The 16,328-nt window shown below is 41.9% G+C and overlaps 2 protein-coding genes across 3 annotated transcripts; one reads left to right on the top strand and one right to left on the bottom strand.

Annotated features, from left to right (window-relative positions):
- The first annotated feature begins 434 nt into the window (after positions 1 to 434).
- On the top strand, positions 435 to 7,962 carry hnrnpa3 (heterogeneous nuclear ribonucleoprotein A3). 2 transcript variants are annotated; one of them, XM_083996325.1, is made up of 11 exons: positions 435 to 512; positions 1,782 to 1,904; positions 2,012 to 2,158; positions 2,261 to 2,471; positions 2,567 to 2,656; positions 2,773 to 2,844; positions 4,228 to 4,275; positions 4,412 to 4,549; positions 4,647 to 4,766; positions 4,868 to 4,944; positions 5,046 to 7,962. In XM_083996325.1, the coding sequence occupies exons 1-10, from the start codon at positions 489 to 491 to the stop codon at positions 4,924 to 4,926; spliced, it is 1,032 nt and encodes a 343-aa protein (XP_083852451.1). In that variant the 5' UTR covers positions 435 to 488; the 3' UTR covers positions 4,927 to 4,944; positions 5,046 to 7,962. The 2 variants fall into 2 exon arrangements, with proteins under 2 accessions (XP_083852451.1, XP_083852452.1); XM_083996326.1 differs by having other exon boundaries at positions 6,380 to 7,962.
- A 714-nt stretch (positions 7,963 to 8,676) lies between these two features.
- On the bottom strand, positions 8,677 to 15,643 carry nfe2l2a (nfe2 like bZIP transcription factor 2a). Its single transcript, XM_083997226.1, has 5 exons — positions 15,458 to 15,643; positions 12,013 to 12,282; positions 11,634 to 11,726; positions 11,346 to 11,528; positions 8,677 to 10,326 (listed from the first exon to the last, which is right to left on the bottom strand). Exons 1-5 carry the CDS (start codon positions 15,491 to 15,493, stop codon positions 9,070 to 9,072), a joined length of 1,839 nt encoding a protein of 612 aa, XP_083853352.1. The 5' UTR covers positions 15,494 to 15,643; the 3' UTR covers positions 8,677 to 9,069.
- Between the last annotated feature and the right edge of the window lie 685 nt (positions 15,644 to 16,328).

Genomic DNA, 16,328 nt, shown 5'->3' on the forward strand with positions numbered 1-16,328 from the left:
TGCAGAAATAATTTGGGGCCAATCAAACGTATTCGGATATTTCATGAGAAAAAGTGACAAAAAAAAAATGTTTGCACAGTTTTGTGTATTTTCAACTTGGAAACTATAAGAGCGCTAAAGATGGTCTACTTTTAAATTCACCACCCAAGTAGTCATTATAATTGAAGACCTGCCTGCTGTTGATTAATAGTTGTTTTGGTGAAACTTTTAACAGTAGATGGCGCAAATTTCCCCTTTTTTCCATTGCACCAAGACAAACAGCAAAAGTGCAGAAAGGCTACTCATATAACCTTCAACAACATGAGGAACTAATTTATCATATATGGATATATTGTCGCATTGTTATTTGTGCTCATGAATCACAGCTGTGTCTTGTGCTGCCTCTGTGTTGAGTTTTCAATGAGCCGGGATGGACTGACATCCTGCAGGATCGTTCAACACCACCACACCGGTTTCCTCGTCACGTGACTCTGCTCCAAACTGCGTCTATGGAGGACTACTGCAAAATGGAGGTGAGTCTCCGCAGATGTTGCAATTAAAAACTATGTGTATTTAACTGATGGTGCTGCTTGACAACACAGCAGCCACGTTAGCGGATGAATGCGTGACATTATTGTATCGTAAAATGCACCTTTTCTGCAGCGTCGACGGAGCTCATGAACCAGCGCTGCTGTCGCTAGCTAACCCTGCTAAGCTAAGCTAACGGTGGTCACAAATGAGCACTTGCTGTTTTTTTGTGTCAGCAGCAGCCGAGAGCTCTGGGGTTGGGCTCAGATAGCTGGCCACTTGTTATATGCAATACATTTGTATGTTTTTTTGCTTCGTTGATTAATTAATTGTCGGTAAAAGCCGGTAAAAGCTGAGCTAAAGCTAGTGCTGCCGGTTAGGCCGAGGCCACTTCGTCGCCACTTTTGCACAAACTGTGTCAGTATAGCGCCACTATTATGGACCAGAAAACTAAAATGCATTAAAAAACAAACTATATTTTGGTTACATTTTTCATGTGCATTTAATATTGTCTATAAATATTTTCAATGCAGCTAAAAATGGGGTTTGTATTTGCTCACTATCTATTTGGATACTGGATACACTGTAGCTCAGTGTTAGCCTAGCCTGTGGCCGCAGCAGGAGTAACGTCACGGCCCCAGTACTGACAGATCAAGACATCAGGATGGTGTGTGTGTGTGTGTGTGTGTGTGTGTGTGTGTGTGTGTGTGTGTGTGTGTGTGTGTGTGTGTGTGTGTGTGTGTGTGTGTGTGTGTGTGTGTGTGTGTGTATTAAAAAGTAATTAGTTATAGTTACTCGTTACTTCCCCCAAATGTAACTGTTACTACATTATAAAAGTAAGTAATTACCAGGAAAAGTAACTATTGCGTTACTTTTTTATAAAATGCTCGAATATGTCAAATCAACTTAACCTAAAATCATCTTTATAAGTAACTCACTCGATATTCCCCAGAGTTGGTTAGTTACAGATAAACAGCTATTTTGGACTAGTTAATGGACTGAAAATAATGTGTAGCTATATAAGGTACACTTTGACGGGTGTATTATTTTGTGACAGGACTTCTTGATTCAAGTAGCCTATTTATTGTCAGTACTGTAATGGTAATGGCGTTATAACGGGAGAAACAGTAACTTCTTTGATTACTCGTTACTGAAAAAAGGAGCACCGTTAATAACGCCATTATTTCAATCACTGGTGACCACACTGTGTTGTGTCTGAAAGTGGTATCCTGTAAACACTCAACTCCATATATTTTGTCATCTTGACTTTATAGGACCATGAAGCTAAAGAGCCTGAGCAGCTCAGAAAGCTGTTTATTGGAGGACTGAGCTTTGAAACCACCGAGGAGAGTTTACGGGCCCATTTTGAACAATGGGGAACTCTCACAGACTGTGTGGTAAGCAGCTTTGTTGTCATCTGAAATTAAATTATATAGATATATTATACATATATCTACACACCATTTCCGCTGTTTAACATTGTGTATTATGTTGCTGTTTCCAGGTGATGAGGGACCCCAACAGCAAGCGATCAAGAGGGTTTGGCTTCGTAACATACTCCAATGTGATTGAAGTTGATGATGCAATGAAAGCAAGGCCCCATAAAGTAGACGGCAGAGTTGTTGAACCCAAGCGGGCTGTGTCCAGAGAGGTACAAAAATAAAAAATAACAACACACTAAAGGCAGATAATCCAATACTGTATATTTACAGAGTGCTTATCAGTGCTCATTCACTCACTCTCCTTGTTTCAGGACTCAAATAAACCAGGTGCCCATCTGACAGTGAAGAAGATCTTTGTTGGTGGTATCAAGGAGGACACGGAGGAGCTCCACATCCGGGAGTATTTTGAGAAATATGGAAAAATTGAATGCATCGACATCATGGAGGAGCGCTCCACTGGGAAGAAGAGAGGCTTCTGCTTTGTGTCATTCGATGACCATGATACTGTTGACAAAATTGTTGGTATGTGGTTGTTTAGACTATAGAATAAAATGTGTTCTTAGGAAACCTGAAGCATTAGTCTGAAAGTCCATTGTTTAACACTTTTTGCTTTACAGCCCAGAAGTTCCACACAATCAACTTCCACAATTGTGAGGTCAGGAAAGCCCTCTCAAAACAGGAAATGAGTGCCATATCCACTAACAGGGGTAAGTCCTCATCAAATGTAACATAGTTATTCTTACTTTTTTATAGAATTATTGTATGAAGATGAATGTTTATTGCAGCATTTAATATCTCCAAAATAACACCTACTTGTCCTCAGGCAGGAGTGGAGGATCTGGAAACTTCATGGGCAGAGGAAGTAATTTTGGAGGTGGTGGCAACTTTGGCAGAGGTGTGTATTTGCATGTAAGATAAAAGAGACTGTGACCTCATACACATGCATGCTCATACTCCTGATGTTAATGCTACAATAATATTTTCTAGGTCAAAGTGTCACATCTACACTGATACAACACAGCAATATACTTATATGTCTTTCACTCCTGCCTCTTCACAATGTTGGAACGTAGTCAAATAAATTCTGTATAGTCAAAACCAGTTACTCAAGTTGGCCTGGTCCACTTATGTTGGCACAAACTCTGTGATCACATGCTTTTAGTTGGACTTCACTTTAATTGAGTCCTTATCCGACTATAGGAGGACAAAAAAGTGTTGATTAAAGCTCATAAAGGTTACATAATAACAGCTGCTGACTGTAGTAACTCCCAGGCTCATAATTTCACTCTCACGCAATTGTCAGACACACAGGCCGATTTACAGTATATCTGACGGCACATCTAAGGTAATCAACCCAACTGAGATGCAAAATTAGTGATTACAGGCTGTAAGGTGACACAGGTTTGTCATTTTAATTTTGCAGCTGTGTGTAGATGTAAAGGTCATGTATGGGAAATGCTGACGGTCACATGTCTGCATAATATCCATTCCACTTAAAACACTTTCACAGCTCTTACCTGCGTTAGAGTACAGCTTTTACTTGAGTTTGGGACTTTTAAGCAGAACCAAGGGAGAGATTGGATTTGTGTGAACAGAGGTCATTTACAAAGAAGAATAAACAAAGCAACTAGGGATGCACATGATTAACCGTTTAACCGTTAACCAATAACAAGAACTTTGACCGATTAATACTATCGGTTATTTATTTATTTTATTAGGTCCTTATGTCGTCAACTCATGGGGGCGTGTCGAGTCGACACGTGCAGAGTTCACGTGCCTTCAGTCATATTTCGCAGCAAAAAGTTACACAGGAGGACTGACAGTATGTGCAGCAGCCCCCATGAAGGAAGATCAGACAATAAATGTAACCTACACGGACATACATGTGAATCACCTGTAACTACGGCGCTGAGGAAAAAAAAAAAAAAAAAAGAGGACGAGGACGTCGCTGCTCTCCAGCCTGTTCACCTGCAGCTCTCCTGCAGCTCCACAGAGGAGCTGTCAGAGGAGCTCTGCTGCTCCTTCAGCCTGGTGTTTGGCTGCACTTTGTATAAAAACAGTTCTACATTGGACGATCTAACCTCCAGAGCGCGATCAGCTGAGACAGAGCGCACTGATCAGCTGTCGTGGCGCACGCAAGATTCTTAATCTTATCGGTTAACGGTTAATAATCGGTTAACGAGCGTCGGTTATCAGTCAGAAAAAAAATTCAAAATGTGCATCCCTAAAAGCAACCTCTGTTGTCGTGTGTCATCTATTTTTCACTCTTGTTTTTAAGGTGGCTATGGCGGAGGAAGAGGTGGCTATGGGGACGATTTTGACAATGGTGAGCTGTTGTAAATGTAGAAAGTTTCTGTTTCTGAGTGACAAGGACTTCTTATTCTTGTTTAATGGTGTCAGTGTCGTCAGAGGTTGTTATGGTTCTCAGCTATATATGTTTGCATGGTTTTTCACTACGATAGGCCCAGGAGGAAACTATGGTGGAGGACCAGGTTATGGAGGAGGTCGAGGGGGCTACGGAGGCGGTGGTCCAGGTTATGGCAACCAGGGAGGTGGATTTGGTGGCAGCTGTGATGGAGGTTACGGTGGTAATGATGGAGGTAAACAAATTAAATTTTTGAGTTTTGCATGTTAATGAAGTAATGGATTTAATATTTGGAATAGAGTTGTGCCCTAAAACTACCATATCTCTTCAAGGTTACGGAGGAGGTGGAAATTACAATGACTTTGGGAATTATGGTGGACAGCAGTCGAACTACGGGCCCATGAAGGGAAATAACTTTGGTGGCAGAAACTCGGGTGGTGGTCCCTATGGTGGTGAGTTTTACCCTCCAATCCCATGTGTCACAATCAGCCTTCAAAATCGCACATCCAGTGAATAAACAATTTTTTTTGTGTCAACCAATCCCGAACCTCAGGTGGCTACGGCTCTGGCGGCGGCGGAGGCGGAGGTGGCTATGGCTCGCGGCGGTATTAGTTATTTCATGTTTTTTTGGTAAGTTGCATTCAGTTCCACATCACCCTCTTAGCACAGTACAGAGTGAGCCCATGAAAGTGCAGAATAACTATTTGTTCTATCCTGTATCCATTCAACAGGCTTCAGTTCTTAGCAGGAGAGGCGAGGAGGTGAGCAAAGGAATTGTCAGGAAAGCTGCAGGTTACTTTGAGGCAGTCATCTGAAAGCATTAGAGGAACACACAAGTCAGACATTACTGCAGCAAGAAGGACTGTGTACACAAAACATGAGTGCAGATGATGCCCTTCCCTTATTGTGATAGATGTTTCCCGACGAAGAAATTTTTCCTTTTGTGCGTCTGAAGTGTGTGTGTGTAATTGTGTCTATGGTATCAGGGGTAAAAAGTGAATTGTTTTTTTTAAAGTCAGTTCTTTATATCTATTATTTTTTCCTTTCATTTTTTTTTTTATATCCGTTAGTTTTCTGCTGGCTACTTAATTTTATCTTTTAACCTGGTTTTTTGTCATATAGAATAGTTGTATCAGGCCCTCGGATGAGCTAGAATTACCATACACCATTTTTTCTTTCTGAAGTTATTATGATTACTCAATTTCAAGTGTCAAGTGTATTTTGCTTTTTGTATGTGAAGCACAGTATGTAAAATCGTTCGTAGTACCAGTGTCAACAAATATAAGCAGTCTGGAGTAGAATTAAGGGAAACCCTCACTCTTCCTGTTCCCAGCAAAACAAATTCTAGATTGTTCAAATATTTTGATTAGTAGAAAAAAAGACCGAATAAAATTGTGTAGTAAAGTAACACGAGGTTCAGTGCGTCATTGGTTCAGAAAAAGATTAAATGAGTTATTAATTTATCTGTTGCCTGCACATTGTGACTGTGAAGTTTAGAAATTCAGCCTGTCCAGAACTTTCTCCCGAGTGAATGTAGTGTGTGCACATACTGAATGTATCTACTTGCATCAGGGCCAATGACAAGGGAGTTGTGGGTAGTCCTAGAGGAAGGGCCCATACAACACTTATGCCAGTGTTGAGCGAGTAGGATTATAAGAGCCACAAGCACCTGCAGTTGGGCCCTCAGCGTCGCTAGTGTGGAAGATTGCAGATGACTGTCAGACAGGACGTCTTCAGCCCCAGCACAGTGGACCAGTCAGCATTTTGAGGGAGAAGGGAGAAGGCAGCATCGAGCACAACGCCCATGGAGGAAGTTTGCAGTGTCGTGCCTGGTAGTGAGCATCTATCTCTCTTTTCAAGGCTAGCTAAACCCTCCAGCAGCTGGTGCTAGCGAAGAAAGACTAGTTCCTGGACACATTGGAGATCCTGTTGAGTCAGAGATACTTCAGTTTTTACCAGCACATGCTAGATTTCAGACATTAACAAGAAAAGGGAGTGAGTATTTCACAAAAGCTGACTTAAGAAGATGGAGCAGGTAAGAGTAACCACTTTGCTTGATTTACAGATGTGGAAAGAGGCATTCTCTTCTTGCTGAAAATCTGTAAAGACCTGATAACATGGAAGGTTCTGGATGGGTAAGACTTTTTCAAAATATTATCCAAGGCTGCTCATGTTGTAATCTAATATATGGTGATAATATAAGGTGGAACAGTCTTCTAAGGTAAACCGAGCAGGACGACATGGGAATGTTGTTCCACTATGATCAGAATTAACCTTTGACTTTTACCTCACTGCTTGGTATATCTTGAAGGCAAAATATGTTGTTTTAATGTACAATCATCATTTTACTCTCAGCCAATCCTGATGCTCAATTGATAATTATGAAATACTCTTGAAGAAAACAATAATCTTGAAAAAAAAACAATCATTTCCCTAAATAACTGCATTCTTGGATGTCAAAAATTGTGGAAAATTATAACCAAAGTATCGTTGAGCACAAGATGAGGCCTTCAAATTCTTTAAATTGATCAATCAACAATCCAATACCCAAATTGTTCAATTTAATATAATATAAAACCATGAAAATAGCAATTTTTTACATTTTGTGTTTTAGCTTGGACACAAAGAAGTAATCACAGTAATTTCTATTCAACGTTGTCTTCTGATCAACTAACCAATTAATAGTTCCAGTTACATTCTAAACAAATGTTAATTTATCATTTAAGTCTTAAAATATTAAAAAATTTACATCACTAAATATTCAGTACAACAATACAGACCTCATGGAGCAGCAGCTTTTACTCTAAGGCTGAAGAGGGCCTCTAATCGTAAATACAGCTCTTAAGGTTAAGACAGCAAAATGTTCAGGTTGGCAGTTTACAGCTCAGATCCTCTTCTCAAATAACAGATCCTCCCAAAAAGAAGAAGAAACTCTAACAATCTGTGTTAGGGACTAAACAAACTGTATCGACTGATGTTTCTGTGGTCATAAATTGAAACTATCAAACAAATAGAAACATTGCAGACATGATATATATTCACAAATGCTCATATATTTGACCTTGCCCTATCCAGGAAGTGTTAACTGAGGTGATATTTACAGCATATTTGGTCTACCCCTTGTGAGTGTTCAAAATAAGTTGAGATCTAAGGGGAAATTTTGCAAGGTTTCCTTCAAAATAAAGGGAAGTCTAGGTCTACTTCTCCTGTACCTTTCGTCTCTAACTTGTAGTATTAGAGGATGGAAGAAAAAAAAAGGTTGATTTAAAAAATTTTGAATCATTTTATGCACACAGTGTCAAATACACATAAGATCTCAGCAGGAGAGATTAAACCTACAGAATATGATGCTTGAAAATAAGTTCAGCATTTTTTTTTTTTTTTAAGGTTTTGTAATATGTGCAACTTTTTGGATTTCAGGCAGGTCACGTCTGCTTGCTCAAAAAAACACAATGCCTGTTAATGTTTCCAGTCAGTTACAGGATAGTGTTTCTACTGAGGAATGCAGAATGACAACTTCCTTACACAGAATAAAAGTTGTGCTTGGCGAAAGCACACCGGTGTCATTGAACCATGTTGGTTTTAAGTGTAAAAGATATGTAAATGTAAAATGTAACTTGTGTACGTAAATAAAAATGTTTTCCTTGACTTGAGTTTTCAATTTGTGAAAAGCAGCTGGAGTCAAAATGCTGTGCTGTAAATGTTTGATCTTTATTGTATAATATGGCTGTTATCATTGTCAGCAGGTTTTACTGTTTGATTTACTTGATTCACATACGTCCTTGAGTTTGTTGCCCTGCCCTCTGGTTTAATTTGACTCCCTCCCTTCTGAAGTTTGTCGTGAGAGCAGAAAATAAGCTCGGCGATCAAAGGTAGTGTTTGTGTGCAAAAGTGCATGTAGGGCACATAGTGATTGCGTAGGGCTTTACCTTTGACTATGCTTAGCCGGTGGACCATTGTGAAGTTGTGATGCATGCTTCACACTGAACATACTCTTCCGTGGCTCAACAATTGTGCTTTTTGTTGTGTAACATAATGAATGCAGTGGGTGTGATTCCTTTTGCGACAGGAGGTTTTTCAGCGCATTAAAAGATTTAGGTTACTGGATAAACAAGCTTGCTCTAATCAATAGCAAGCAGATTGGGAAAGTGGTTTAAGCCTGTGACAACTTTTGTTTCAGTACAAGATTCCTTTTATTTACTGCTTTTTAAGCCCCCTTGGTAAAGCCTTCAAGACCTGACTTGAACATGTGGTAAGTTATGTAATCGCTCCTTGGACTATACATCCATCTGGCATCAATCTGTTTGCAGGCTGTGGCTGCAGCTCACAACACACAATGTTCTCTTCTCAGAAAACAGGAGGCCATATAGCTATAGGAATTGTTTATTGAAAAGCACTTAAGTTTAAAAAAAAGAACCTGGGCAGCAAATCATGAGGGGAAAGTTATAAAATATAAGTGGCAATGATTGACACAACCATTTAGCATACAGAAATATAATATATACAATATATATATGTACATACAGTAACATTCTTATCAATCTCAAAAGCGTGTAATGTTTATATTTACAAACAATATTGGTTAAAGAATCTGTGAGGGTATCAGAGTACAAAAGAAGTAAAATATCAAAAATATTACAACATTCGAGAGAAGTAAGCAAAAACTATACAATAGTTCTGCTGGGCTACTAATGCTTTAAAGCTGAGTGACTACAAAGTTATTGCATAGTATTACTATGTTGATGTAGTACCAAATTACAAAGGAGATAAGTGGTTGTCTTCTCTTTTGATGAATGTCTTTTTAATGCGGGGGACGAGGAAGATGCTGCCGTCCGTCGACTGCTGGAGGGAGTAGTCGGATGGAGAGTAGGAGTTCCCCTTCTCGTCCCTCAACATGCTGAAGACCTCCAGGTACAGGGTGCTGAGCTGCTTTTTCATATCCTTCATGTTTGTGGCGTTCTGGTTCTTCTCGCTCTGAAGACGCTCCTTCTCCTCCTTCAGCGAGTCCAGCTCGTTCTCCAGACCCACGATGTTCTCCATCTTCCGTTTGCGGCAGTTCTGGGCAGCTACTTTGTTCTTCCCGCGGCGGCGTATGTCTCGGACCAGGGCCAGCTGGGCCTCGTTCAGTTGGTGCTTGGACATCATCTCGTTGAAGTCATCAACGGGCAGATTAATAATCATGTCAACAGTGAAAGGGATCTTGAGGGCCTTGGCCCTCTGCTCGTCTCTGGGGAGACGCACGTCACCGCGTTTCTTCTGCTTGTCTTTGGTGAAGGGAGGGTTGTTGTAGCCGCTCTCCTCTGATGGTTCTGTCCGGTATTGTTTGGGTTTCTTCTCCTGCAGCTGCCCTATTGGTGCAGAAAGCGCAATCGCTGACTGAAAATCATCAGGTTGGAAATTTAGCGAGAACATCTCTGAGTAATCAGACTCTGCACTTCCAGGGCTATGGTCCATCTCCTCCATGTCTGAATCACTGTAACCAAAGGACCCATCTTCATATGCAGACTTTGCAGGCGAACTGGCGTTTGGACTTGTGTTTGAGGAGATTCCTGAATCTGAGTCTGGCATTTCAGCCGTCAGACTGTGTTTGCCTCTGTCCAGCGCTCCATCCGGAGAGAGGCTGTAAAGGTCCATGGGTATGAAGGGAGGCTTGTTTGGGATGTCAGTCATGGTGGTGCTTTCATTTCCCTCTAGGCTTTGCTGACCACCACTCTCATCCAGAATGGCATTGGGGTAGAATATGTCACAGAAACCTTCTGCACCAAAGTTAGTATTCAGCTGAGGAGCTTTCGCCTCCATTTGGCTCAGATTGTCCGGTGGAGCCATACTGGAAACTGAGCTATCAAATGTATTGATGAACTCTGCAGGACAAACATTTAAACTGTTTGTTTCCCCCTCTGTGACATTGGTCATGGGGTAAAACGTGAAGCTTGGGTTCTGCACTTCGGGGCTGTTTGCAAGAGGATATGTTGTAGTCTCCAGTGTGTCCTCCATCTGCATGTTCAGGCATTGCTACCAAAACAACGAGATAGAAAATGATTAGAATAAATACAATCAACTCATCACAGTGCAAGTTCAAACAAACTCTGCTGTGTTTTGTGTGTGATTTTACAAGTGTTACTATGTATGTGTATTGTACATGTTGCTGTTGATGCATGTGTGGCTTTTCATGATGTGACACAATTAACCACTTGTGAAAATAGGCTTTCAGAGACTGTACATGTTCCATTTATCTCATGCAGAACCGTGATATTCTAAATGTTGAAAATTTTGTTTCCCTTCCTCCATATCACACGACCTTTAATCTGTTACCTTCAACAATAAAGCTTTGCTAGTGACATCTGAAACATTTAGCCTGGTTTTCAGGATTAACTAGATATGTATTTGTTGAAATAGCTCAAAAATCACCAATACCAATCTCCCTACATGTTGTTGCTGAGACGTTAACCAGCCACCTTATCTCTACAAAGCAGCCTCCAAGAACTGAAACAAGTTACACAGACAACGGACGTCTTATCAGCAGGTTGCCAGAACAACAAATGAAGTGCTACTTGATAGTTAAGTTAAGGTGCGTGGGCCATATTGTAAGGCAAAGGCAACAATTGGTACATAGCTCCTCCCATCTACTAATGCAAATATGAGTTGCCTTGAATCAAAACTGATAAGAAAAAAACACTGTGCACGTCCCCTTTGTGAAAGTAGGCAATGGTTTAACTCCACACCCACACCCTCTCTGAACATGTTTTCCAGTGCGGCTTAGTGAAGCTAATGGCTAGCAATCATTCACACTATCATTACTTCGGCGCTCACATCCCTGTGTGCGCTCAAATGTCTCAACAATGAGGCCTAGTCACAGTGGAATAAGGTGTGTGTGCTCTCGTCTCTATATGTATGAGATCCCATTCTCATGGGCCGAACAAAAACGTGTTTGTCCTCTAATGCCGAGCTCCTGCCATTGATGCATTCTTTGGATGTTTGCTCCACAACACACAGCACTGAGCCATTGAGGCGGTAGAATCCATGTATTATACCTGCAGCTCAGGGAGGGACAAAAGCTCCATCCACGCTTGCTCCAAATCTGGGGACATCCTCTGTGGCGGCGGTAGCGGACCTGGGGAGAGGGTGGCCGGCGGCACGGCTGTCTGTTCGGGGGACATCATGATGGTGCTGCTTGGTAGTGAAACAGGAGCTGTGTCCAGGCAAACTGATGTGTTCTGTGAGATAAATGCAATGACAGAAGGGCAGTTTTTCAGTTCACAGCTCACATGTGGGTTAAAAGCTAAAAAGATGTGTGGTAATAAGTTAGTCAATATTCTTACCTCAGCTTCCTCTACAGGAAATGTCTCTGCCAATAGCTGCAAACACTCATCGAATGACATGGCATCGCCATTCTCCTCTGTGAAGCTGACATTCTGCAACAGAGGTTAAGGTACATAAATGTTAAATTTACCCTCTAGCGTCACTTGTGTTGCACCGTTTCTTAAAAACAGCACATGGTGTGGTATTTATAGAGCTTTAGGTCTCTGTGGAGTCGTTTCTGGAGCAGAATACACCGATGCAAAGCTACAGAACCACCTGTGTTTCTGTAATTACACAGGATGAGGTGGTTCCCTAGTTACAAGGCAGCCGCAGCCAATCGAACGTGGTAGGAGTGGTCCCCGTCTGACATGAGTAATGAGTAAGACCACGTGCACGTACCTGTGTAACCTCCAAAGGTGTGACGGCCGACTGCAGTGGGGCGCTGGCCGGCGGCGGGCGTGGTATGTACTCTCCCGTCTCTTCATCGAGCTGTAGCTGTGCGAGCAGGGCCTTCTCCTGCTCCCGGATCAGATGCAGCCTTTTCTCCTCCTCCAGCTCCCGCTGCCTCTGCAGCTCATGCTCTTTCTGACGGTGATTGTAGTCAAACACCTCCCGCCTGGCTCCCAGATCAATGTCCTGCTTCCACAGGATGTCAATCAGGTCCATGTCCTGCGGGAAGAGGAGCTCGGATCAGTTAAGAGAGTTGTGAGCAGTGTAGCCATCGCTGCCCTGCAGTGAGAGTGTGAGCAGCATCGGAACAAGGAAGAGCGTCCCTGCTGTGATGCGTAGCTGCTGCACCTGCCACACCCTGTCCCTCAGTATCTCCTCACTGACAACGGCACTGGCACTAATGTCAGGGGGGGCGGAGAAGCTGCATGAATAATAGATGTACGTCTCCGTTTCCCCTGTTGCCACCACATACCCGCCAAAGACACGTATCCCCACTTGATAGCCTGTGCAAAGGAAGTGGTCATTACCCATCTGATTACACCGAGGTGTTAAACTGACTGCTGCATTCCAGCTCACATTTGGGCACAGCCTGTCAAAATTTGCATAAAATACTTCAATACTTCACAGTTTAGGTTTCTACTTTTAAATGAAGTACAGCTAAATCCAAAATATTATTGTATTGCATTCTAATGCAGTTACAAATCAGGAAGTTCATCTACAAAAATGTGGTCCCATGGTTATTAGAGAACATATTAATTAATTCTTATGTTACAGCTATGGTATAATGAAATGGAATAAAATTGGGAATTCAAGACCATAGATGTGTTGCTGGGTAGAATTACAAACTTTGTTACCTTTTTTAGTCTCGGCTATGTTTTCAAGTAAATAACTCCCAACTAAAACCTGACAAGTGCCCCCTGCACAACTCTACACAGTGAGATTTAGTATTTACTCGTTCAGCTGAGTGCTGCCTATGATACAGAACGCTGGACACACAGCATACTGACAACTGTGGGGATATTTTAATACCATTTCCTGTAGATTTCCCCTTGCATGGGCCGTATGTTATTTAACTTTTTAAACACGAGTTTGTTCAGATAAACTGTGGTTCTCTCTTCCTCCAGTCTTTTACTTATTTACAGAAGGAAACCATTTCACAAGGCCTTAGGATGTTGCATAAACCCAAGACACTGGTTCACAAGAAAAGGAGCATGTGACTTGTTTGTTCCTCAGAATCAACAAAACCGACAGCCTTGGCTTTATATTAATGCTTAATGTTGGTTACAGGCCAGAATATACATAGTCTATAAAAAGCCAACATGTACCCGAAGAGAAACAAATCACACAAAGCAGAACAACAAACAGCAGAAGAGGATGTGAAACAGAGGAGGAGAAAACACTGAATAATTATGTTTCTCTTTTGACTTTTTCTGATTCAACGACAATAAGGGTCCGTGGTAAACCTTCCCCTGCTGACAATAATAGCAGCAAACAAGCACCAATACATATTTTAAGACATTGTTGACACAGATTGTTCTGACTTCAGCTACGACACTTCAAAATAAGAACCCACTAACCCTCTTTGCCTCTGTGTTGCATCAGTGGTATGACCGTTGAAGGATTATGCGTTACTAAGGCTGCCCACTATAAATCATACTCACCGCCTGTGAGGTGAGCGCTCAACCAGACATTATGGCTACTGCAGGAATGAGGAAATGCCCCAGAATGCCTATGCGGGACGTCTGAGCGCACTTCTTGAGGTCATCCATGTTTTCAAAACTGCACAAACCACACACTTGTCCGTTGGTCACACCTTCTAAGCTCACCAGACAAGTCACACGAGTCCCTTAGAAAACAACCGCCTATGTCTAAAAAAAAAACTCTACTACACCTACACATGGGAGGGTCAGTCGGCCCCTTTCACTGCTTCTGACGCAATTAAGTTAATTCACCTTTACTTATACTTAACTTGTATTACTGCCAAATAGCTTGTGTAACTGGGTGTGTGTGTGTGTGTGTGTGTGTGTGTGTGTGTGTGTGTGTGTGTGTGTGTGTGTGTGTGTGTGTGTGTGTGTGTGTGTGTGTGTGTGTGTGTGTTTGTGTGTGCGCGATCAGGTTATCAGTGTGGTGTCAGTATCATGATGGTCACAAGACCTGAACTGGCACCAAAACAAGGAAACTAGCTGAGAAAATTACTCAAATTTCCCTGACAATACACAGGTGTACGAGCTAAACAGCATGTCATCAGTTTATAAAAGAGACACAAACAAAGACACACAACTCCCAATAGTCAGGAAACACAGAAAGACTATTAAAGAAAAGAAAAGAAAAGAACTTAAGCCGTGGTTTGCTTTAAGTGTGGGTTGTTCATTTACCTCTCTCTCCAACTGAATAAAGGGAGCTCACAGAGGAGGGATGGGGGGCTGACCACTTATTGCTCCTTCTTTCATCATTCACCCACCCATGACCAAGGATGATGAAACATGGACACGTTTTCCAAAACAGCCTCTTCAATCTATGTGGACTTCAACTGACCCTGTGTGTAGGCTATGTGTATGTGTGTGTGTCTGTGTGTGTCTGTGTGTGTCTGTGTGGGTGGGTGGGTGGGTGGGCGTGTGTGACATATCCAACTAAACACTGAAGATCTATGTACATAACCATGGCACCATGAGGGATAAGCTCAAGTTCACAGACACACACAAGTCTAGTCAGGTTGTTTGCTCTGTTTTAACATGTTTTTAAATGTAACCAAAAACCAACAAACCCATTCAGAGACAAGAAGAAACGGAAAGAGTGAATCCTTTCTAGACATAATTCACCAAGTTTGTCTGTATCAGATCTGGATCACATGCTTGGAGGAAAGGGGAAGAAGGAGGAGGAGGAGGGGGGAGGCAGTTACGAGAAACAGCTCGAGAGGATTTCTGTTTACCAAACTTTTTTGAGGAGGAAATATACAATCATGTCATCTATTTTTAAATAAACACAGCCAATTATATCACTTAAAATATCAGCCTGTTTTTCTTTTTTTTTCTAATATCAGTGGTTTTATTTCCTGCCCAGGAAAAACGTCACAAGTGGATGACTTGCAGAACTGAAAGCTGTACAGAGGGCGACCTTAAAATCTGAGAAATAAAGCCCAACAGTGTGTTTTTTAAGGTCTTGTTCACGCCGGAGATGTTATTTTCTATTGGTTATTTCTATGATCGTGTCATATCTGCGCTATAATAAGGTTGTCACTGTATATTATTGATCTGATTCGCCATAATAAACATTTACAAAAGTTCACCTGAGCTATAGCCTAATTACGTCTGTCTCCCTGTCAGATCGCATTCAAGAAAAAGTTCCCGGCCGCTTCATCCCCTCTGATCCCCGTGTAACAATCGGGTGTATTTACCTGTTGACCGGGACGCATCACCTCCATTTCCATCATTATGGAGATCCGAGTCGCCGTGAGGAGACGGTCTATGGCTGATAAACGCGTGTGTTATTCCCTCAAACGCCGGATTAAAATGGCGAACTGGTCCTGAGCCTAGAATATAGAGTCGCCGTCGCAGCCGCTGAGCTGAGGGGAAATATTGCCTCCTCTAAAAATCTAATGAACATTACGGAAATGGTGGCCCTGCCCACTGAGCTGCGGCGCCGGGATCGTCCCCCTCTCTCCGGCCTATGAGGCTGGAGCTGAGGGCGGCGTGTGCATGCGTTATGGAGCACACTAGACTGAGCTGACAGGCATGTAAAGAAACATCATTTTTTACTAAATAAAAACATAAGACAACATATTAATAAAACTGAGAAGCTAAAACAACACACAGACTTGAGCTGACTACACATGATGGATCATAATAATAAAAACAAACAAAGTTTTGGTTGTTATTGTGTCTGAAAATCATTGAAGACACGGAAAATGAACGCCATGTATTAAATAAAAACAATAGTTTTACGTTTGTAGTCCAGTTTGTAGCTATTTCCTATCAAGCTAATTGTTAAATTAAAACTTTTCCATCCGAGGAGTTTAGTTTGGTGCATAGCGCCCCCTGCTGGTAACCGCGGCCGGTGTGGCGCTGGACCCCACTGTCCTGTGGAAACCTTCAGGTCACTCACTGCAAATGAGAGACAAATTGACTTTTGTTTCATGGAATTTGCAGCAGGGATGCGCCTGACATGTCTGATGACAGCAGAAGGTCCAGTGGTGATCTGAAAGGAGCAGGAGGTGCAAATATCCATATTAAACAGCCTAAATTATAAAATGCTACCTGGAAACATAT

Source organism: Trachurus trachurus, assembly GCF_905171665.1.
Source record: "Trachurus trachurus genome assembly, chromosome: 21".
Taxonomy (NCBI): Eukaryota; Metazoa; Chordata; class Actinopteri; order Carangiformes; family Carangidae; genus Trachurus; species Trachurus trachurus.